Source organism: Kalmanozyma brasiliensis, assembly GCF_000497045.1.
Source record: "Kalmanozyma brasiliensis GHG001 unplaced genomic scaffold PSEUBRA_SCAF2, whole genome shotgun sequence".
NCBI classification, from domain to species: Eukaryota; Fungi; Basidiomycota; class Ustilaginomycetes; order Ustilaginales; genus Kalmanozyma; species Kalmanozyma brasiliensis.
The window spans coordinates 68623-90926 of NW_015961959.1; the positions used below are offsets into that span (position 1 = coordinate 68623).

Genomic DNA, 22304 nt, shown 5'->3' on the forward strand with positions numbered 1-22304 from the left:
GAGTTGTGCTCCGAGTGAGCCGTTGATGATGAGACAGTCGCGAGCCGGACGCACCAAAGCGATGACTGGCTTGTTGGTGAGCGTGGGAAAGGAGGAGGGGTGTTGGTCTGAGCTGTCTCTATTCAATCAAGCCTGTCGGTCTGTGCAGCGCGTTCTGCCGCTTCTCAAGGGCGTCGGCGCCAAAAATGTGGAGCTAAGCCTGGCTCAAATCGGGCAGAACCGATGTGGCCAGGGCTTGGAGCTTCTTCTGCGAGTTGGACCCTCTTTTTGGGCGCCGTTTCTTCCTGGACAGTCACATCCCTCGTTCCTCTCTTCTCCCTGTTGCCATCTGTACAGCCATCTTCTTGTTCACGACAAGTATCGATACGAAATGGCACCTGCCGTCGTCCCGCAGTCCTCGGCGGGCGGTGCCGCTCTCCAGGCCTCTGCTGCCGACGATCAGCTCACCATCGAGATGCTCGGCGCCGGTCAAGAAGTCGGTCGCTCTTGCTGCGTCCTCAACTACAAGGGCAAGACCATCGTCTGCGATACCGGCGTTCATCCTGCTTTCACTGGCATCGCCGCGCTTCCCTTCATCGACGAGCTTGACTGGTCCACCGTCGACGCCATTCTCATCACCCACTTCCATCTCGACCATGCCGCCGCTCTCACTTACATTATGGAAAAGACCAACTTCAAAGATGGTCACGGCAAAGTCTACATGACCCATCCTACAAAGGCCGTCTATCGCTTCCTCATGTCCGACTTTGTTCGTATCAGTAATGCCGGCAATGACGACAATCTCTTCGACGAGAATGAGATGCTCGCGTCGTGGCGCCAGATCGAAGCCGTCGATTTCCACCAGGACGTCTCAATTGCAGGTGGTCTGCGCTTCACCGCCTACCATGCAGGTCATGTGCTCGGCGCTTGCATGTTCCTCATCGAGATCGCTGGCCTTCGTATTCTCTACACGGGAGACTTCAGTCGCGAGGAGGACCGTCATCTCGTCCAGGCCGAGATTCCGCCCGTCAAGCCAGATGTGCTCATCTGCGAGTCGACCTACGGCACACAGACCCACGAACCACGCCTCGACAAGGAGCACCGCTTCACTTCACAAATTCATCACGTCATCAAGCGAGGCGGTCGCGTTCTGCTGCCTGTTTTTGTGTTGGGTCGAGCACAAGAGTTGCTGCTCCTCTTGGACGAATACTGGGCTGCCCATCCGGAGCTCCACAGCGTGCCCATCTACTACGCCTCTGCGCTCGCCAAAAAGTGCATCTCAGTCTACCAGACTTATATTCACACCATGAACGATCACATCCGCACGCGCTTCAATCGCCGCGACAATCCGTTCGTCTTCAAGCACATCTCCAATCTTCGTTCGCTCGAAAAGTTTGAGGATCGCGGCCCTTGCGTCATGATGGCTTCTCCTGGTTTCATGCAGTCGGGAGTCTCGCGCGAGCTTCTCGAGCGATGGGCGCCCGACAAGCGCAACGGTCTCATCGTCTCCGGCTACTCGGTGGAAGGCACCATGGCGCGCAACATTCTCAACGAGCCCGACGAGATCATTGGCATGAACGGTCAGAAGATCCCGCGTCGCATCTCGGTCGACTACATTTCCTTCTCAGCGCACGTCGATTTTGCTCAGAATTCACGCTTTATCGACGAGATCAAAGCGCAACACATCGTGCTCGTTCATGGCGAACAGAACAACATGTCCAAGCTGCGAGCTGCCTTGCAAGCGCGCTTCACAGCCAGGGGATCGGATGTCAAGATTCATACCCCACGCAACTGCGAACCGCTTACGCTTCAGTTCCGAGCGCAGCGCACTGCAAAGGCGATTGGTGCCATCGCTGCCAAGCCACCCGCGCAGGGCGACGTCGTCGACGGCTTGCTCATCAGCAAAGATTTTGCGTATACCATCCTCGACCCGAAGGACCTGACCGACTTTACTGGTCTCTCGACGAGCACCATCATCCAGCGTCAACGAGTGGCGTTGGCGGTGAGCTGGGAGATGGTGCGCTGGCATCTTCAGGGCATGTACGGTCGACTGCAGGAGGGTGTGGACGCGGAGGAGGGGCTGCGAACACTGCGTATTATGGGCGCGGTCGATGTGAGGCAAAGCGCGAAACACGAGTTGCTCGTCGAGTGGGTCAGCAGCATCGCCAACGATATGGTCGCGGACAGCATTGTTGCATTGCTTCTCGGCATCGACAGCGCACCTTCCAGCGTCAAGATGACCATGCACAGTCACAAGCATCATCACCATCACGGCGAGACAAAGGCAGAAGGCTCGGACGAGGATGCGGAAGATGAAGAAGCGCTGACACCGCCCGAGGTCGGCCCGCTTCATCCATTCTCAGAAACAGCATTGCTGGCGGAGAGCGAGACGAAAGCCAAAGCGGCGAGCGACGAGTCGATCCGTCACGATGCATATCAGCTGGCCAAGATCGAGCACATGGCTGCGTTTCTCGAGGCGCACTTTGGTCAGGTGGAAGAGCTCACCATCCCAGAGGCACCGCCGAGCAGCGAGGATATCGAAGAGACCGAGACCAAGCCTTCCGCTTCTGCTCAAACCGAAGACAAAGCGTCAGGTGCTGCGGAAGAGAACGCTGATGCGGGGGTCTCCGACGTGGACATGCCCACCATCAAGCCAGATCCCGACTCAACCGACGTCGAGAACGCCACGCCGGAAGAGCCGACCGCTTCGTCGCCCCCCATCCCGATCGCCTCGCTGTTCGACGGAGCCCCGCGCCCCGCCCTGCGCGTGTTCCTCGACGAAGCCGAAGCCGTCATCGACGTGGAGAACCTCGTGATCCTCGCCTCCTCGCCGTCCTTCCGTGCGCGCGTCGAGCATCTGTGCACACTGGCACTGCGCTCCTTCACCTCGCTCTCGGACGCCTTCCGGTTGCCACAGCAGATGGGAACCGCCTTGTTCGCGGGCAAGCACAGCCAGCTGGCGAGCATTCCAGAGTTTGGCGACCAGAGACCGAGCAAGATGATCCGGTCAGAGTGAGAGGAATGGCGAATATATTTGTATCGTCTTTCGGGAATCTTTTTCACTGGATGTGGGTTGTGAGTGTCGAGCGATGAGATGAGGAGTATGTGCTTGAATGAAGTGGCGACAGGTACAAATACAGATTATTTCTTGGGATGCAGAGCTATGGGTTGATGGCTTTAGAGACCCTCTTCTTTGAGACGAAGTGCTCTTGCAGGTTCCTCGATCTGCGATTCGACAAAGAGCAAACATAATGTCAGTAAGTGACGCTCCTCATTGAGGGCAACCGGCGCTATTCGGCAACATACCTTCTTGACCAAGTCGCTCAACCGCGCCTCGCTCGCTTGCGAGTCGAGCACGAGCTTCTGCTTGTTCTTGTAGGTCACCTCGATGCGCTGCAGCGCGTCTGTGGATACGGTCCTGGTCTTGATATCGGGTAGGTCCATGCCGGGGACGGGCGGCTTGGTGGGCAGCTGCGCGAGGAGGATGCGCATCGAGCGCGAGGCTTGCGAGGCGCTCAATGGCGCGAATTCGAAGGTCATCGCTGTGATGTGCTTGAGGGAGGCGGTTGCGATTGACATGATGGGCGAGAGACGGGTGAGAGGATGTGCTTGTGGGTCGAGTGGGTGTTGAAGGGAGAGTTGGAAAGCGAGTTGAAGGAGGAGGAGCGAGAAGATGGGAAGAAAAAGCCAGCTTTTTCGTCGGAAGTCGGGAAATGCAAAGCGCTTTTAGAAGGTTTGGGTCCAGGGTCCTCCTCCTCCTCCTCTTCTTACTTGTTCTCAAGCTCCAAGGGCAGCTCGCACCATCGGATCTCTCTGCAGACACCATGGTCGAGCTTCCAAGACCATCTCTATCCGCCAGCTCGACCGGCATCGACGTTCTTTCTCGGGCACACCGAGCCCAGCCCCTCCCAGCTCCCGCCTCCACACCATGCTGCTATCGCTTCGGCCTGTCCACACTTCCTCACGAGTCGTCTCTCCAGCTGGACCTGCACGACACCCTTAATCGACTCCTCTCGCTCTCCCGTCAGCTAGCCATCCCCACACAATTCAGCCGGGGCGATGGTCAAGCATGGACGCATTCGGCAGAGCACTACCCCTCACTGTTGCGTTGGAAGGAGCAGCAGGTGCCCACGCTTCTCGAGCAGGTCGGGGAAGCGTTGCGCGAGCTGAGCGGGCACAGTCTCGCAGACAAGCCACAGTCTCACGCTGAGCCAATCCATCTGGTTGTCGGCCATGTCGTCTGCGCAGTCGCTCGGTACATCCCGCCCCCACTCACCGGCATCGCTCCCCCACCCACCGACTCTCTGCCTCACCACGGTTGGATCGGCGACTCTTCCCGACTTCAAGCGCAGCGCATCCTCGTCGACTTGCAAGAGTATCGCGAAATACCTTCGCAGGCTACAGTAGTAAAAGCGCTCCTCGCGGACTACATCAAGCCCATCATCCAAGAAGCAGGCCTCTCCTCCTCTGGCCCGCAGAGCAGCATCGACCCCATCACGGGGCGTCGCAAGCCGCCCGCGTCCCAGGCCAACTTTGTTTCTCACCTGGACGCCAACCTTGGTCGTCACCGTCACTCAGCTGATGAGGATGAGGGTGCATCCAACCTCGCTCCCTCGCGCTTCGCCCTCACGCTCCCATCCGAAAGTCGGGCCTTGGAGGAGCGCAATGAAGCCCTGGGGTGCACCAACGTCCTCTCCTTGATCCTCACCCACCTCTCCCTAACCAACGAGTCGGACTGGACGGCGGTCTGGCCCCTGCTGATCCCACCACTGCTAACGCTAGCCGAGCACCCGCAACCGCGCTTTCGACTGCGCGGTAGCGCGCTGGTATACACCCTTCTCGAGCGCGGTGGTGAAGCGCTGGCCAAGCTTCTCCTCCGAACTGGCATCGGTAGCCTCCTGGAAAAAGCGCTGCATGTCAACCTCACCTACATCCACGACGAGACGTATGCAGCGGGGTTGTTGTCGTGCAGCATCGGGGCGCTGCGGTTGCTCATTCTGCTAAGCACTTCTCCCATTGCATACCGGCTACCTCTGTCTGGCCCGGGTGGGGTGGGTGAGGGCCGATTGTCCTCTGCGGTGGGTGACTGTGGCGAGAAGCGACAGGAGTCGCTCACGCGCTTGGTGAGCGAAGGCATCCTCTCCACGTGGTCGTACCTTCCCCTTCCGCCCGCCGGCACGCACCTCGGCCGATCGCTCGTGCACACCACCGTCACCGCCTACCTCGTGCTGATCGACGACCTCTCCCCTCCCGCACTCGACCCTTCCTCTACACGGAAAGGTCTCGGGTCGATCTCGCGCTTTGTCGACGTATCCCTCGACTGGATCGCGCGGAACTGGTTGTCCACCGTCCCCTTTCTGCACTTGGACGAAATCCCACTCACAGAGGTGGTACTTTCGCTCGCAACACGGCTCACAGCGGACGGCGCGGGAAGGTGGGTCGGTCCCCTCCTGGCGGCCGTAGCCAAGTGTTGGATCTCATCCCTCGAATCGCCCCTCCGGCAGGAGAGCGAGGGGGACGAGAGGTGGGCGCGGTTGGAGGAGGGTTTGCGGATGTTTTTGGGGAGATTGGCGCAGGTGGATGCGTCGGTGGGGGGAAGATGGGGAGCGCTGAGGGAGGTGGATGGGCGATTGGGGGTGCTGGAGCCGATATGATGGCTCGCAGGCCGGCGATCGAGTGAGTGGGTAAGTTGTTGCTTCAGGTAGGTGACTACGCGCGCTCGAGCTGGGTTCACTCGCGTCCCTCAATCACACCCTCATGCAACGGTGGCGGCATGCTAGGCGGGAATCGCGGGCGCGCACACAGCCTATCAGATCTGGTCCCACTCAATTCACACACCCACTCACTCACACATGCTGAGCAGCACTCCAAACCTAATCGTCATTGGCAACACCTTCTCTTACATCCTGTCAAGCGGCGTGATGGTCAACAGTCGCAGTGCACTCCCGAGCACGTCCTTGCAGCACCTGAACACGAACAGCCTGGCGAGCGCCAAATCCTTCTCCTGCCCTTTCACCAGCAAGAATTCCCAGCAGCTCGAGATCAGATGCGTCAACCTGAAGGCGTACGTCACGATGGTCGAAGGCTGGTGGTCCTTCATGGCGGCTTTGACGGTGTCGGGCCATTGGGCGAGGAGCATCACGAGATCCCTTGCCTTGGGCTCGGCAATGAGATCCAGGTTGATACTCGACAGGTCGAGGTCGGAGGTGGGCAGTTCGAGGTTGTCCGACTCCTTCGCTTTGCGTTCCACCGAACACAATCGCACATGGTTGTACTGAAGGTAGGGACCGGTGTCGCCTTCGAACGAGAGCATGCGCGACCAGTCAAAGTTGTAGTTGTTGATGCGCTTGCTTGCCATGTCCTGGATCTTGACCGCCGTCATCCCGACAATATCGGCGGTGCGCTCCGGATTCTCCACCTGGGCATACTTGGCCTCGTTCGCTCGCATCACCTCGTGCATCTTGTCGCGCGTCTCATCGAGGATGTTGTCGAGGAAAACCACGGTTCCCTTTCGAGTCGACATGCCGAGGATCATACCGAAGTTGATGTGTTGCAGTCGGCTGGTCTCTTTCTGCGCCCACTCGTAGCCCATCAGCTCGAGCACCTTGAAGAACTGCGCCAGGTGCAGATCCTGTTGCGACGCAACGACGTAGATCATCTTGTCGAACCCATTGCCGTCGAAGCTCTTGTCGAATCGCTGCGCGGCCTCGGCAATGTCTCGGGTGATGTAGAGCGGTGTTCCGTCTCGTCGCTCGATGACGGCCTTTTCGAGCTTGTACTTGGACAGATCGGCCAAGAGCGCTCCGTTGTCCTCTCGCGTGACGAAGTCGTGCGTCTTGAGCTGGTCGAGCGACTTGACAATGTTCTCCTTGGTCACCTGCGACTCGCCCGAGTAGACATCGAATTGGACGTTGAGTCGGTCGTACACCTCAATGTACTTTTTGATGGAGAGATCGCGGAACTTTTGCCAGAGAGCGAGCGCCTCCTTGTCGCCATCCTCCATCTTCTTGAAGAACTGCCGGGCCTCGTCGTGGATCTTCTCGCCCTTGCCATCCTCCTCCTCGCTGGCGAGCTTGTTGATGCGGACATAAACATCGAAGAGGGTGTTGACAGCATCCTCTTGAAGCTTTTGCTCGTCACCAAAGAGCTTCCAACCGACAGCGAGCAGACCGAATTGCTTACCCCAGTCACCGAGGTAGTTGTACTTGGCGACGTTCCATGCGTTGGCCTTGTACAAGTTGGAGAGGAAGGCGCCGATGATGGTGGATCGCAGGTGACCGGCGTGGAAGGGTTTTGCGATGTTGGGCGAAGAGAACTCGACAATGATGTTCTTGCCCTCGCCGTCACGGTTGGTACCGTAGCTTGGCTGGGTGTTGCCTTGCTCGTCTCGAGGAGCACCATACCCGTGGGTCATGACGTGGACAGTCTGGAGAGTGAGCTTGATGAGCGTCTTGCTGTTCAAGAAGTAGTGGAGGAAGGGACCCTTTGCTTCGACCTTCGAGAGGAACTCGTTGGGCTGGAACGCGGCTGCCGCCTTTTCCGAGATCTCGTTGGGCTTGCCAGGGAGCTTGAATCGAGGTACGGCGACAGTGTAGTCGCCGATCTTGCCGGTACCCACAGCGACGAGGGCAGCGTTCAGGTCGACGCCGAGGGAGGAAGAGACGTGCTGTGCGATGGCGATACGGAAGCTATCGAGAGGAGCACGCTTGATGTCGGTGCCAGGCAGATCGGTAGGCATGGCAGGCAGCTCCGAGAGGTAAGGAGCGCCGTTGAATGAGGCCGGCGAAGGCACGAGGGCGATAGTGGAAGAAGCCATGGCGGAGGTGGAAAAGTGGTGGTGCGCGGGTGGTAGCGATGCTGGTGTTGCTGGCTTGATGGATGCGGTGATTCGTTGAGCTCGTGTTGCACCCGAGAACGAGGCCAGGATCGAGGGGGACGAGCGGACGAGGGTGGAAGCCAAGCGTCGAGTCGTCAATGCGGAAAGAGTGCCTAGGGGCGGCGAGGACAGTGTGTATCGGGCCTTTGGTGAGCGCGTCAAGCTAGGTGACTCGAGTCTATGGACGATATGATGGTGTCTTAGTCGATGATGTTGGTGAATTGTGCCGGGTTCAGAGAGCTTTTTTTCGTTCTTCTTGACAGGTTTCGGCCAAATTTTAGTCTTTGGAGGCGAAGGCACATCGAAGCGCCACTCGGACTGACTCGACCCGATCCGGATCTGAGCCCGATCTAGCTGCTTGGGAAGCACGTGACCACCGCTTTGTCGTACGCGTTCGGTGCTCGTCTCAAAGCTGAAATTGACACTGAAAAGAAAAGAAAAGGAGAAAATAGTGTCACAAAATTGGACCATCAAAAAGGCAGTCCAGGCGCAGTCAGCAGCAGCAGCAGCAGCAGCAGCAGCGTCGACAGGTCGTGCATGTGCAACTCATCGCCATCACCATCGCGTCGACATCTCCTCTTGTACCACCATATCACCCGAGTCCAATCCATTGCCATTCACCACCACCCTTCGATACCCGGCGGATACCCAAGACTCTCGTCTGACATCACGCAACATCCTTGGCGCGTCTGCATCATCACGGCTATCATCGTCGCGTCTCATCCCATCCAACCTTGTGGAGAGGAACAACACGCTTACGACTATCTCATCGCACACAATGGTGGTCCAACGTACCCCACCACCCGTCCGCAGATCGCCGCGAAAGGAAGCTGCCGCCGTCACACAGGCTCCCTTCTCTTCACAACCTCCCCTCTCATCGCAAGCGCAAAAGATCGCAAACACCATCGCCTCGACACCGTCAGCCTCGTCGCGCGCCGAACCATTCACCCCTGTCCCACACAATGCAGCCTCCGACTTTCCCAGCTTGGATCAGATGGCAGCCGTATCCAAAGAGCAGCGCTCCGTCACTCGTCCTACCGCCAATCGCGCTGCCTTTGCCGCCTCCTTCCCGGCTTCCAGCTCCAACACAGTGCCCAGCTCGCTTCCACGTCCCACCGCTCAGTTGCGCAGTACCCAGCTCATCAATGATGAAAACAATCACGACCAGCGATCACGCGCAGCACGCTCTTCCCTCACCAACGGTGCCATCCAGCGCGTACGTCAACAGGCCGGCGATGTGACTCCTCTCGGCGTCTCCCAGGCAAGGGCCGCCCGTCAAGCGCAGGCTTCATCCCAAGCGAATCAATCTCTGATCGCAGACGATAGCGGCGACAGCACCGCGCAGCTCGTTCCTGGCCGTCGCGACATCAACCCTGTCCTCGCCGACATCGATGTCGAGAACCCTCAGATGCCCGGTCTTGCCTCGACTGCCGCTCCGACTGCCTCAACACCGGCCGTCAACAACACTGCAGCCTTCACGACCGATGCGGCTGCTGATGCCTCTACCGCGTCTCAGACGTCCGTATTTGGCACTGCAATCCGTCGGAACGGTGTCGACCAACCTATCGGCGGTGCAAAGGCAGGCACGGCCTACGACTTTAGCAAGTATCTCGACGGCGAGCTCGATCCTTTCAACCGTGCTTCGCGCGCCAACGTCCGTCGAGAGTCGCGTCCCTTACCAGCAGCTCAGCAGCAGAACGTAGGCGCCAGCGATGAAGACGCCGACTCGTCCGGAGACACGACCGCACGCGGAGCTCTCGCTGCCGCGGCGACGACCGCGACAGTCGCTCCCATCGAGTCCACCCCCTTCTTCAACCGCGTCAAAGCAGCAGCGGCGCCGACACCTCGCATGAGTCCGCACGCCAGTCCTAGCGTCTCGAGCCGCAAGCTCGCACATCTCTCTTCGCTCACAAACGGCCACAGCACGCCTTCTGCAGTCAATGCCGGCCCCTCTGCACTCGGCGACGCGTCCACCGTCTCGCTCGCATCGCACAACCGCTTCGACCCGTCCGCACGCGCAGACCGTCTCCAGACCATGGAGCTCGGCGAGCTGCGCAAGAAGGCCACCGCCCTCTCGCGCGATCTCACCGCCGCCCACGACGCCCTCGCCTCGGCCAAAGAAGAGTCGGAAGGCTGGGCATCCGAATGCACCGGCTTGCAGGAGCAGCTGTCGACACTTAAAGCATCCCACCAGACTGCCATCGCCCGCGAGACCCGCGCTCGCACCGAGCTGCAGGTGCGCCTCAGCCAATACAAGATCGAAGCCGACGACCGCGCATGGAAGCTGCTCTCCCAGCGTCGACAGGCTTGCCTCGTCGAAGTGGCCCTGCAGCACGCCAAGAACGAAGTCACGTACCACGAGGGCAGGTACCACGCTACGGAATCCGAGCTCGAGGGTCAGAAGGACGAGTTGCGCATCCGCCTCATGCTCGAACGAAAGCGCGCCGACCTGCTGTCCTTGCACGTCAAAGCGGCGCTGCGCGATTCGGCCCGTATGAAAAAGAGGCTCGGAGTCAAGTCGGCGGCCCTGCTCGAACTGCAAGCGGAGAACGAGTCGTTGGCGGAACAGCTGGAGGAGGCGCGCCAGTCTCGAGGCACGGCAGGTCGCTCGGGCGACAGCAATGCAGCAGCGAAACTCAAGCAGCAGCTGAAGGACGCTCAGGCCGAGATCGAAACGCTCAACGAACGCGACGCTATGATGGCCGAGACGCGCAAGACGTGGAAGGCCGAGCGCAAGCAGCTGCTCGCCCAGGTGGAACAGCTCTCGTCGTCCTCAGCACCAGCTCCTGCTCCCGTCGCCGCAAAAGTCTCCGCGCTCAAAGCCGCCAAGTCTCTCGTGGCGACGCAGATGCTACCTCCGTCATCGCCCGTCTACGCCAAACAGAAGAGCCGTCAACCCATGCAGGGCGCATCGGAGCTTGAGCCGCCCTCGGAAGACGAGATGGATCGACGCGCTCCTCCTGCCGCTCGCAAGCCGCTTGCTGCCAAGTCCTCAGCGCCGCTCGTTCCCTTCGCTCAGCTTCCCTCCAAGAACGCTACCGCAGCGGTCAAGAAGACGACCAAGCCGACCGTGGCAGCGCCCAAACCCAAATCGAGCAAGAACTGGCGCGACGAGGTGGCCATCACCGACTCGTCCGAAGAGGATTCTGACTCTGACGCCGGTGCCAGACGCAGATCCAAGCCTGCCAAGACCGGTCTCAAGAAATCCGTCCCGAAACCCACCGTCGGTGGGAAGAAGACGAAACCTTCGATGCCGATCGAGTACGACGACCAAACGGCCGATCCGTCGGCGACGCCCATCATCCGCACCAAGCGAGCCGCTGCGCCTGCTGAGAGCGACGACGACTCCGCCGGCCCCCCGGACTCCTCTTTGCTCGCGACAAAGTTCGGGCGGGATCGCACGAATACCCTGCCCACCAAACCGAAGCCTTCGACGTTGAAAGCGAACCTCGCGCTGGCCAGCCAGAACGCGGCGGCGGCAGCAGGAGGAAAGAAGAAGAAACGCAAGCTGCTCGGTGGCGGCGCAGGGGCGATGCAGTGGGGCGCAAGTGATGCAGCAGGGTTGGCGCCCAACTTTGATATCCCCCTGGAATTGAGTCCGATCAAGGGCGGCGGGAAGACGGCTGGGAACGGGGGTCCGGCGGCGTTCATGGCTGGGTTCGGGAGGAATCCGTTCGCTTGAATTTGATGATGTGATGGAAGGGATCGGGTCTGGAGCAATACAGTGTATCACACATGGAACCGATGAGGGGTGAGAAGCGTTTGACATTTGACATCGGCACTGAGAGCTTTCTTTGAGAGAATTGTTAGGTTTGATGCTATATGAGCAAGAGGCGGAGGTTTGAACGTCACTCGTGATACGTGTGGCGATCGAACCGGCCTAAAGGTGCTCATTCTGGCTGCACCCTCACCCATCGGCCCTCCTCATCCTCTTCAGGGTCAAAAAAGACCTTGTGTCTACCACCGTCTTGGGTCTCGCAGTAGGACGAGTGGAGCCAGCTTCTTGGAAGTCTGCTGCCCAAGAACCCGCCGAGCCTCTCCACCTCCCGTAGCACCGGGTGCATGAAGCCTTCCACGACCTCGTAGTGGACAGTGAGGTAGACTGTACCGGTAGAGGGGTCGGGTCGAAACCATGCCTTTTTCACGACGCCCAAGCGCCTGGCGACGTCCAGGAGCCTGACGATGGCGTTGAGGTCCTTCCGACGAGTCTCATCGAACTTGTGATATGTGCGCAGCAGGAACTCCTTGCTGTCAGCTGGCGGGGAGATGGCCGGGTGAAGAGGCGGGATCGCATCGACACAGACGGACCTAGGAATGGGCTGTACGGGGAAAGCAGAGGGATCGAAAGGGCGAAGCTCGCAGATGAACGCCTGGTGAAGCGCGTCGTTAGGGATCCAGGTGCCCTCGGGAATGTGTTGATACGGCATTGGGCGCGACACGGTTGTGGGGGTAGGTGAGGACGGGAAGCATGGTGAAGCAGAATCAATGCACTTTTTGTGCCCTTTCCGAGCCCTTTGCGCTTCGGACGTCTGAACAAAGCGTTTTAAACGATGCAGCGCAGCAGATTCACACCGCGTCGTCACACACGACGCGGTGGCGCTTGCCGACGCTCGATGCAGGCTTCATGCGCAATCTCACCGCGCATTCCGCTCCGAACAGACTAAAAGCAAAGAACGTCTGGCATTTAACTGACTATACGACCAGGGACTTGGTTTGTGAGCACGAAGAACACAGAAGACATCTACTCGGCATTCGTGACCAAGACCCGTCCGCCCGCGAGCTCGTTGAGATCGATGAGGATGCGGTGCGGACTGTCCGGCTGTGCCTTGTAGAAAGGCGACTTGCTCCACTCGGGCGGCAGCCTGGAGCCCAAGAAACCCTCGAGCTTCTCCACCTCGTTGAGCACGCGGTGCATGTCCGACTCGACAACGTTGAACTTGATCATGATGTGGTTGACCTCGTTCTCATCCTCCTTGCTCACCTCTCCCTCTGGAGGCAATTTGCCCATGAGAACGGCATCGGTGGCGCCTAGCTTGGCGAGCGGGCCCTTGGAGCCGAGTCGACCCACGAATGCGCCAGCCCGTGCATGGGGCAGCTTGTGAAATGTCTTGAGCAAGTACGTCTTGTCCTTGGCGGTGGATTCTTTGGTTGGGGTAACGCGCGCATGAACAAGTATGTCCATTCTGAACGCCTGGATGTGCGGGAATGCGGGCGGGTCGAAAGGCGCCATCTCCTGCTCCATCTCCTCCTCCATTTGCTCCGACGTGTCGCTGATGCTCGGCGGCAAATCCTCCATCTTGTGAAACAGAATCAGATGCTCACCCTCGCGTCTCTTCTCGAAATAGGCCGACTGAAGCCACTCAAGCTGCACACGGCTGCCAAGAAAGCCATCGAGCCCTTCGACCTCCTCAAGCACCGAGTGCATGGCGCTCTCGCGTACCGCGTACCAGAGAACGAGATAGTCGGGCGCTTCCGGATCGGTCTTGTGACGTACATTGAAGACTCGTTGCGCATTGTAGACGCCGAGGTGGGCGAGAGGGCCGGTCTTGCACACCAGCTTGGCAAGCGCCTCGGGTCGCTTGCCCGTCAGCTTGTGGAATGTCTTGAGCCCGTAAGCTTTGTCGGTGGTGGGGGACGTCGGATGGGCAGGGTTAGGTGCTGCACGAGCACCAACGATCATGTTGCGCGCCTCATAGCCAGGGCCAGCGTGCCAGAAGTTGCGGTCGAAGTGATAGAGCTTGATGTTGAGCTCGGTGGTCGCTTCCATGGTGCCTTGGTGCACAAATTTGGGCGCGTCCGGCTCGTCGCTAGGCCACAGGCAGATCAGCTGAGGATCGGTGCTGGCAGATGGCGTAGCCATGATGATGCTGGAGGGGCGGAAGTTGTGGCAAAGAGACGACCGCGAAGGTATCGAATGCTGGAGGAAGGGAAGGAATGTTTCGCTCGAGAGGCAGGTGCTTATATCCGTCAAGGCTTCCTCATGAATTGGCTGCGCAGCAAATGCGACCTGCACCTCATTGGGTCTGTCTATCAATGCTTTCGTCTTGGCGGCACTCTGCTTCTGTTACTCGTCCGTCGTCCGAGACACGCAGATACAAGTTGAGACACACACATCCAAGTTGAGCACGTCTTGGGACGAAACCCTAATCCATTGATCGAGCGGAAAGTTGTGTAATCACGCGTAGTCTTCCCACGCTCCGTTTACGCACGGGTTTCGGTCCTGCACAGCTACAGTGTAGTTTCGTGATTCATCGCCTCTTGTCGAGGACCCGCAGAAAATCAAGCTCGAAGGGAGCGCAGTGAGAGGGTGCCGACATTGATCAGCTTTGTGATAGCGTCGTTCCGTCGGCCGATGGAAGCCGGACTCGCACGCTGCTCCGCTTGCGGACGGTGCTCCATTTTGCTCGACTGTCCGTCAGACCAAAACTTGAAATTTAACTTCACGGCGAGCGCGGTGCAGCTCTTTGACCATGACGAGCTCTATGACACGTCCGTCGCTCGACGAAGCACAAAACGGCCTGATGCAGAGCTTAAGCTTTCGCAGCAAAAGCACCTGTCGCCGTGTGAGCGTTCCGTCGCCATTCCCACGCTCGTTCCCGTCGCTGTTGAAGCCGTCATTTCATTTGTCAAGCTCGACCTCAGAACCACCCAGAAACCGCGCAATCTCTCGACTTCATCTCATGCAGATCCTTTCCGTGAATCATTGCAGGTGCATAATGAACAATAGACAAATCTTCTGGATCCACACGCGTCACTTCATTAAGCCGCATAGCCGGCAGCAACAATGTTAGCCTGGACAGCGTTCTCGGTCTGGTCGGAGGGGTAGCCGGTCGTCATCACGCCCTCGTAGAAGGTTCCTTGTCCACTGTTGCTGTTGTCTCCACCGATGCCCAGGATGATTGCGCCCTCCTTCTTCATAGGATAGTAGCCACTTGGCCTTTGACCGCTGTAGTACGTGCTCAAGCCACCGCTTTGCGAATTTCCGCCGCGCAACGCCCACAGGTTGGACGAGTCACCCTTGACGATGCCCGTGACAAACCTCGATGTCTGGCTTGGATCGGCGGTGTTCTGCTTGGGATTGTAGCCGCTGAAGAGGCCGTTCTCTTGATCTGACATGAGCCAAGGCCCTGATCCCTGGCCTGACCCCCAATAGCTGTTCGTTCCGAAGTAGATGGCTTCCATATGAGCATTGCCGGTGTCGGTGTTGCTCGTCTCGGCGTTACCGTAGTCGAAGCAGCAGCCGCCGTTGTAGTGCGTGCCGTCGAGAACGGCGTAGATCCCTTCGGGGTTGTTGCCGGTGGCAATGCCGTTGGTGTTGTCGTTGCGGTAGCCGACGCCAGGGTGGACGTAGACACCGTAGACCTTGTGGCCGTTCAAGGTGACCGGTGCCGCGGTGGCAGAGGCCAGGACGTCACCCGAGGCGGCACCGCCATTGGGAGCGAGCGTAAGGTGATTGGCGCGGCCAGACTGGTCGTAGATCGTCTTGATCTGGCACGATGTGTTGGCGCAGAAGTTGTCCTGGGTAGCAGCATTGGCGACCGAGCCGGCGGAGAGGGGCGAGATGTTGGTCATGTGGCCGTCGGATGCGCGAACGACTTGGTAAAGCGGACCGGTGTACGAGGAGTAGAGGGAACGAGTGGTACTGTGCGCAGCAACACAGGGCGTGCCTCCGTTGGCGTAGATGTCGCAAGGCAGACCAGACGAGCCAGTTGCGGCGGGGACGGCAGAGACCGTGGAGGCCAGGCTGAGAGCCGTGAGGAGGAGAGCTTTGTTGAACGCCATGGTGGGGGAGGGCGGGAGCTTTGACCGGGATGGAGAGGCTTGAGGCGGATCAAGGTGTTGAGGAGGAGGATGAGGCTAGGTAGCGTCAGAAAGCAGTTGAGGGATGAGGAGAAGATTGAGCGAATCCAACCATGACGAGGCAGCCTTTTATGGTCGACCCACCGACCAAACAAACGAGAGTGCTGCACTTTCTCGAGCTCGTCTGGGAGAATAAAGAGAGTATGCGAGGCTTTGTGACCGGCCCGCTTGCTGCCCTCCGCAACGCAGCATCACCTGGTTGGTCACGACAATCGTGCGTCGCGGCAGCACCCTGAGCAGCACCCTTGCTTCTGCATCCTTCGCGCCGATCTCTCTGGTGGAAGAACTGCATTGCCGAACAGATTTCCGATGAAGAGATGTCCGGCGGTCATCTGTCAACCGCCGCCTTGCATTCCATGCAGCTGTCAACCTGCGGCGAAGTCAAGCCCCGCGTTGCCACACGTTCGGACATTTGGCCCCGCAAATCTGCGCCTTTCATGCAGATTGCCGCGCCCCACCCGCTGCGTCGAACTCCGACTCCCTCCTGTCCACTTACTTCACCACATGTGGGTTGGCACCTGATGTGAAGCGATCCCGAAGAGAGGTGCAAGATGGCCGAACTAGCCCTTTGCGCTTCGAGGCGGCAAGCGAAGTTAGCGCCGGCAATCTGCATCCCCGCAAAACTCGGCTGGACCCTTCCTTGCATGGTTGGCCGCGGTTCGGCGAATTTGCATGCGTCTGCCCCGACACAACGTGCCGGAACGGACCATGCGGTGATGGTGGGCGTTCGGACGGGGATCTGTGGGGAAGCACGAGCCGGCGGCCATTGCGTCCCCGGCGATGTTGATGTCTGCTCAGTCGAGGTGAGGTCAGGACGCAGGATCGACGCCGCCACCTGGTACGTTTCCCGACCTGCGTCGAGGGGGGTCACAAGATCTCATACGTCGGACATCACGCTTCCGTTTTGCTAGAACGGCAATCTATCGTTGGCATGCTACGCGATGGGCACCGGACAGTCTGGCCAGGGATCGCAGTGCTGGACCAACCCCACCAGATGGGTTGGGTTGGCGTGCTGACTCGGGGGGAAGAACATGGACCAATCCGACAGCTGACGTTCTTTCCTCACCTTTGCCTCTTCTGCCTCTTCTACTTGCCCTTCCGTCCTTTCGCCTGCTCCTGCTGCCCTCTGGTGTGACTCCTGATGATGATTACCCTGCAGAACCCTTGCCCACCACCCTTCCAACGTAACATTGATCGCCTTCCTACTGATCGGACTAACCTCACTTTCCCCCGTCTGAACAACCAGCTCCCCCTCACCAACCCGATTGTTAACCAACATGACCCGTACTCTTTCATCCCCAATGCGATCCACCGCCCCTGCGATGGTCTTTGTCCGTTCGAACCGACGCATTCTGCTCCCCGCACTGGCCGCGTCGAACACGATCCGGATCAGCAGCGTCTCCAATCGCGGGCATTCGTTCGGGGAGAGAATGCGCCGAAGCGTATGTTCCAGCTTGTCATCGTCCAGCAGGTGACCTGGGTAGAAGGTGAGGGTGATGAGTCGAAGCGAGCGGATGGAGGACAGGAGGGGGTTGATAAAGGGTTCCAGGGTGGCTAGTGTCAGGTGGTAGGCGTAGATCTCTCGTCTTTGCCGCAGAGGAGGGTGTATTGGTGGGTGAGAGATGGTGTCTGGTGGATTAGAGGTGGTAGAGATGTCGAGATGCGGCGAGAGCTGTGTGTCTGCTGAGTCGAAAGAGGAGGGAGTGGGATCGGCGGCGAGAGCAGCGAGTCGTTCCTGCGCATCCATCATGTCCCACGGGTCCAAGTCGCCCTCTGCCGGTCCCGCTTGACTACCTACGATCGACGTTGTTGGCACGCCGTTCGACGGTTGACCTCTTACGCTGGTCGGTGAAGACCTGCGTCTGCGCGAGTAGAGTGTTTGCCAGGCCGCTTGCTCTTCTGGCTGGTGAGGTGCTCTTGATGGTCCTGCCACCTCTCCTTGCGCATTTCGCGGCGGTGGCGATGTCCCAGTAGCGTCGTCGTCGCTCTCGCCACTGGAGCGCTGTGAATCGCTCACCTCCTCCATCAGTTGCTCTTCCGCCCAGTAGACACTCACACTCCTAAACCTCCTCTCCCGTTCTCCCACCCTCCTTTTCCTCCTCACCTTGGACCTGGACGCGTACGCATGGCCGACCACAAAGCCCCCACTACCCTCTTCGTACCATCCTGCTTCTTGTAATCTCAACGTGAGAGGATCGACGCCGTTCAGGTGGGCCACGTTGCCCAACCATGCGCGCTGCACCATCCCCCACTCCGGAACTGTTGCCAAAAACGCTCTTGCCGCGGTGGGGGAGCCGAGCGTGAGCGTCCGCAACAGTATCGGTCGAGCGACCCTGAAAAAGAAGCGCGAGACGTAGAGCAGTGAAGCTGTCCACGAGTGGGACGAGGCAAAGGTCGCGCGGAGTGGCGTGGTGAATGGCGAACCCGGCGAATGGGTCGAGTTGGAAGAGGCGCGCCGAGGGGAGGGCGTCGAGGTGAGAATGGACAGCTCGATGATGTACGCCAACAGCTCCGCGGGTAGCCGCGATGCTGCGGAGGAAGCTGGTGCTGACATCACTGCATCGCAGCGTGATGAATGGGGTCGGTGGTGGTGTGAGGATGGTTCGTGCGTGTGGAGGAAATTTAGGACAAAGGTGCATAGCCGTCAATGAGGCGCGTTATCTTATCCGCCCCCTTACCGCGGGGCGACCCTTCCCGCTCAATAGTCGACTTGAGTCCCACACAGCATCGTGTGCGACGATCAGAAACATAATTGTCAGTCTACAGCTCGTATTCCAGGCGTAAGAAGGTGATGCTCTACAAATTGGAGCTCTGGAATCGATACGCAAGGGGCAGCGCCGCCGGGTTGTCCGTCGTACTCAGCAGGTTCACCACATCCTTATACGTCTTGGCGTACTTCTCCCAGTGTCTCTCGAACTTGGCCAGATGTTCCCGCGTCGCGTCCTGCAACTGGGGCACCGGCGTGCCCTCCTTCCTCCATCGCTCCGTTTCCAGCAGCACCTGGTCCTGGAACCTCGTCCGATTCTCCACAAAGATGTGGATCACCTCCGTCAGCTTGGCGTGCAACTCCAGATAGCGCAGGTCGGTGAACATGAGCTCCTTGCGCGTCGTGTTGAGGAACGCGAAATGGTCCTTCATCAGCTGGTCGACCGTCTTGACATTGCGCAGACGACGCTCGAGGTCAAGGTAGTTCGGCTCGAGCACTTCCATCAGCTGGAAGGCCAGGAGCTGTTGCACGAAGAACGTCATCCGTGAGCGCAGGAGGAAGAGCTTCTGCTTCCACTTTTCGAGTGCCGGATGTGTGCGTTGCTTCCACAACAGGTTCGACGAATGGTCCAGCCACAACTCGGATAGCGATCGCTCGAGCGTCTTGAGGTGGAACAGACCGCGACTGACGAATTGGTAGCGAAGGATGTTTTTGCGGCTGATGACGAGCGAAACGGGGAACTTGACCGCGATGTCGAACTGGAGGAGCGTGACCGCCGAGACAAAGTCTTTGCCGGAAGACCCGGCGGTGGCGGCAGCAGCGGTGGCGGCGGCGTTGGCTTGAGCGAGCTTGGTCGCCTCGATACCGCCTTTGGTCTCGGCGATGCGCTTGAGCTGGTCGTAGGCGCCTTCGGAGGCGAGGACGATGCGCACATCTTCCCGATAAGGATCTTCGAAGCCGACGGTGCTGCTCGAGCCCAGGACTGCGCCGAGATGCGTCTGCAGCCGCTGCTGCACCGTCTCTCGCGTCTTGGTCGGTGACACCTTCTTGGCCAGCTCGTGGGCCGACTGCTCGAGGAAAGAGGAGAGGAAATCCGACTCGGAGAAGAAGAAAAAGTGCTTGAGAGAACGGAGACGCTCGAGGATGTGCTGGTCCTCGAGAAGAAGCTTGAGCAACGCCGAATTGGCTCGTTGGTAAGCACCCTCGATGCGTCGGAAGAAGGACTCGTCGTTCATGACCACCATCGTCGCCGCACCTTTCCCGGGTTTGCTGCCGAGACCGCTGTTTTCCGCTCCCTTATCGGGATCCGACGGCACCTCGAGACCGCACTCGCGGATGACGTTGAGGTACTTGCCCGCCAGCAGGATTTTGTGCTTCCATGGCTCCAGGAAGGACGGGATCTTGGCACCACCGGTCAGAATGCCTCTTGGGTTCTCCTCCTCGTCCTCCAGCTCGGCGTCCAGATCCAACCCAAGCTGACGCTGACGCTCCCGCTTGGCGATGGTGGTCTCGTCGCGCAGCGTGTACCGTGTCTCCCAGTACTCGTCCGTGGGGTCCGACTCGAGAGCAGCACGCGTGACCTTGGCATCCTCCATGACCATGAACTCTTCGTACGTGTCGGACAAGTCGCCAGTGGTGATCCACTTGACCATGGTCTGGGCATACGGTTGGGACGCGCGTTGGAAGAGCGTCGTAAAGAGCGTGCGTGCTTTTGGATCGCCGCTCATGCGTGTGATGCGGTCCCAGAGCATCGAAAGCACTTCACCTCCTTTGGCAATGCCACCCTCGACACCTTCGTCATCCGGGTCATCGAGGCCGAGCAAAGCACGTCGCTCGCGCTCCAGAGCCGATGTCCCACTGATATCGGAAGCTCCATCTCCGTCCGATGAGTCGTCATCATCTTCATCGTCAAAGAGGTCGGCGTGGGAGATGCCGACGATCTCGTCGGTCAGAGCGCGGACCATGGCGAGCGTGCGCGCAGTCTCCTGAATCCACATGAAGAGCTTCTGCAGGCTGAATGAGGTCGAAGAAGCCATCTGATGTTCGAGCTGGACGACGAGCAGCTCGTAGTCGTGGAGCAGGTCGCGGATGGCAGAGCAGAGTGCGTGGTTGACGGTGCCGTACTCGAGACCAGAGTCGGTCTCGATGAAAGCGTAGATGGCGGTGTAGTCGGTAGCGAGCGGAAGGATGCGGTCGACGAGGTCGCGCAGAGGAGCGTCGAGGGCCGAATCGATGGTGAAGTGAGCGCCACGCAGACGATGTGCGACGTCTTCTGGATCGTAGGTGGAGGCGTAGGTGATGTACTGACCCTCGATACCCAAGAGCACGTAGAGCAGATCCTCGAGAATGAGCGCTTCCTGCAAGTCCCTGTCGACGAGGGCGAGCGGAACGAGTGCTGGATCATCCGAGTCGGCTGTCGGAGTCGAGTCAGGCCGGGCCGACACCTCGCGTGACATTGGCTCGGAAGCAGCGACCTGAGCCTGGCTGGAAGGACCGGCTTGATTGAGATGTGCTGGATACCTTTGCGAAGGCGGACGCGGTTCTGGCGCAGCGCCGACCGTCGCTGATGGTATTGATGGTCCCGATGTGGCGCGCAAGGATGCAGCATTGTTTGCAGACGAAGCGGTGCGTGCCTTGGCCTTGCGTGGACTCTGTTGCGGTACGCGTCTGTTGAGCGGGTTGAAGACGAAGCTGCCCTCGTTGAGGAACGAATCAATGGGAGCCACGCCCTTCCCTTTCAGAGACTTGGCAGCAGCAGCAGCGAGAGCGGCGCCATCTGGTCCCTTGCCTGCTCCCTGAGTCAAGCCTCTTGAAACGGGCGCTTTGCCGAATCGACGAAGGTGATACTCTGTTGTGGACTTGACATCGGGCGCGCCAGCAGCGTTGTCATCTCCTTCAGCAATGACGTAGGATGCGGTGGTGCGATGTCCGCCTTCTCCTAGCTCCGGAATGCCCTCGATGCGATGTGATGCAGTCGCCAATTGCTGGTTTGATTCTGAGTTGGCCCAGGATGCCATGGCCGACTGTCCAGTCGACTTTTCGACGGAAAGCAGACGCTTGGACATCTTGTCGAACGCCTTTGCACTGAGATTGAGATGATTCTTCTTGCGCATGGATCGACCGACCGGCGTGGCCGGCACGACGGGCGGCCTGGAGCCGCTGGACGTGCGAGCGCTCGACATGATGGGATCGCGACCTGGCGTCTATCGTTCGGTTCCGATTAGTTCGCTGTCCAGGATGTAGGAGATGTGTCGGATGCGCGTGGGCGGGCTGATGGAGGTGTAGGGTCGGAAGGCTGACCGGGACGATGCCGAGTCTTTTGCGAGTTCCGTGCAGGAAATGTGATGAGTCTGGGCGAGGCGGGATGGAAGTGATAACGATGAGATGGTTTCGTCGTCGTGGCGCGGGGCGCGGCAAGTGTTGGTCTTGAGGCGGCGCTGCGAAGTCGATCCAAAAATTCGACTCAAAATGTTAACACGTAGAACTGAAAGCGCGACGCGACTCGATTCCACCCAAATTCTTCTCAGGCTGACAGCAGCACATCCAGATTTCGAGGCAGAGCAGCAGGCAGTCGTGTTGATTAGGCTCAGCCGTCTGCCATCAGGGGGACAGCGTGGGAACCAACTTGACGACCTTCCGACAGCTGACGGAGCCCTGTCGCTGCACTGTCTACGCCTAACCTTGGCTTAAGCTACCGAGAAGGCTGAGCACTCAGCCCGAATGTGATTCGAAACGGCTGTGAGCGTGGGAATGTGACAGTCAGACTTCGAATGCAGCTGAGTCGCTGCAAAGTGAACTGTGTGCGAGAGTCGAGGCTTTCGCTGTGGGAACCTTGTGTGTGAGGAGTGTATGCTCAGCCAGGCAGGTGTTGGTCTTGGAGTG

General features: G+C 59.1%; 10 protein-coding genes across 10 annotated transcripts; 3 read left to right on the forward strand and 7 right to left on the reverse strand.

Moving 5' to 3' along the window:
* Window positions 1-370: 370 nt before the first annotated feature.
* On the forward strand, window positions 371-2995 carry PSEUBRA_002520 (RNA-metabolising metallo-beta-lactamase; the record flags this gene model as incomplete). Its single annotated transcript, XM_016436922.1, has 1 exon — window positions 371-2995. One exon carries the CDS (start codon window positions 371-373, stop codon window positions 2993-2995), a length of 2625 nt encoding a protein of 874 aa, XP_016292436.1.
* A 161-nt stretch (window positions 2996-3156) lies between these two features.
* PSEUBRA_002521 (uncharacterized protein) lies at window positions 3157-3558 on the reverse strand (the record flags this gene model as incomplete). The annotated part of the gene is made up of 2 exons (XM_016436944.1): window positions 3157-3204; window positions 3286-3558. 2 exons carry the CDS (start codon window positions 3556-3558, stop codon window positions 3157-3159), a joined length of 321 nt encoding a protein of 106 aa, XP_016292437.1.
* Window positions 3559-3803: 245 nt separating this feature from the next.
* Window positions 3804-5633, forward strand: PSEUBRA_002522 (Protein of unknown function DUF2454; the record flags this gene model as incomplete). Its single annotated transcript, XM_059464899.1, has 1 exon — window positions 3804-5633. The coding sequence occupies one exon, from the start codon at window positions 3804-3806 to the stop codon at window positions 5631-5633; it is 1830 nt and encodes a 609-aa protein (XP_059320682.1).
* Window positions 5634-5878: 245 nt separating this feature from the next.
* Window positions 5879-7795, reverse strand: PSEUBRA_002523 (Arginyl-tRNA synthetase, class Ia, core; the record flags this gene model as incomplete). The annotated part of the gene is made up of 1 exon (XM_016436941.1): window positions 5879-7795. The coding sequence occupies one exon, from the start codon at window positions 7793-7795 to the stop codon at window positions 5879-5881; it is 1917 nt and encodes a 638-aa protein (XP_016292439.1).
* An 838-nt stretch (window positions 7796-8633) lies between these two features.
* On the forward strand, window positions 8634-11537 carry PSEUBRA_002524 (uncharacterized protein; the record flags this gene model as incomplete). Its single annotated transcript, XM_016436923.1, has 1 exon — window positions 8634-11537. The coding sequence occupies one exon, from the start codon at window positions 8634-8636 to the stop codon at window positions 11535-11537; it is 2904 nt and encodes a 967-aa protein (XP_016292440.1).
* A 208-nt stretch (window positions 11538-11745) lies between these two features.
* Window positions 11746-12282, reverse strand: PSEUBRA_002525 (uncharacterized protein; the record flags this gene model as incomplete). The annotated part of the gene is made up of 1 exon (XM_059464905.1): window positions 11746-12282. One exon carries the CDS (start codon window positions 12280-12282, stop codon window positions 11746-11748), a length of 537 nt encoding a protein of 178 aa, XP_059321281.1.
* A 314-nt stretch (window positions 12283-12596) lies between these two features.
* Window positions 12597-13715, reverse strand: PSEUBRA_002526 (uncharacterized protein; the record flags this gene model as incomplete). The annotated part of the gene is made up of 1 exon (XM_059464908.1): window positions 12597-13715. The coding sequence occupies one exon, from the start codon at window positions 13713-13715 to the stop codon at window positions 12597-12599; it is 1119 nt and encodes a 372-aa protein (XP_059321282.1).
* An 899-nt stretch (window positions 13716-14614) lies between these two features.
* On the reverse strand, window positions 14615-15637 carry PSEUBRA_002527 (Alpha-L-arabinofuranosidase B, catalytic; the record flags this gene model as incomplete). Its single annotated transcript, XM_016436943.1, has 1 exon — window positions 14615-15637. One exon carries the CDS (start codon window positions 15635-15637, stop codon window positions 14615-14617), a length of 1023 nt encoding a protein of 340 aa, XP_016292441.1.
* A 1012-nt stretch (window positions 15638-16649) lies between these two features.
* PSEUBRA_002528 (uncharacterized protein) lies at window positions 16650-18269 on the reverse strand (the record flags this gene model as incomplete). The annotated part of the gene is made up of 1 exon (XM_059464912.1): window positions 16650-18269. One exon carries the CDS (start codon window positions 18267-18269, stop codon window positions 16650-16652), a length of 1620 nt encoding a protein of 539 aa, XP_059321283.1.
* Window positions 18270-18511: 242 nt separating this feature from the next.
* On the reverse strand, window positions 18512-21604 carry PSEUBRA_002529 (Gamma-tubulin complex component protein; the record flags this gene model as incomplete). The annotated part of the gene is made up of 1 exon (XM_016436973.1): window positions 18512-21604. The coding sequence occupies one exon, from the start codon at window positions 21602-21604 to the stop codon at window positions 18512-18514; it is 3093 nt and encodes a 1030-aa protein (XP_016292442.1).
* Between the last annotated feature and the right edge of the window lie 700 nt (window positions 21605-22304).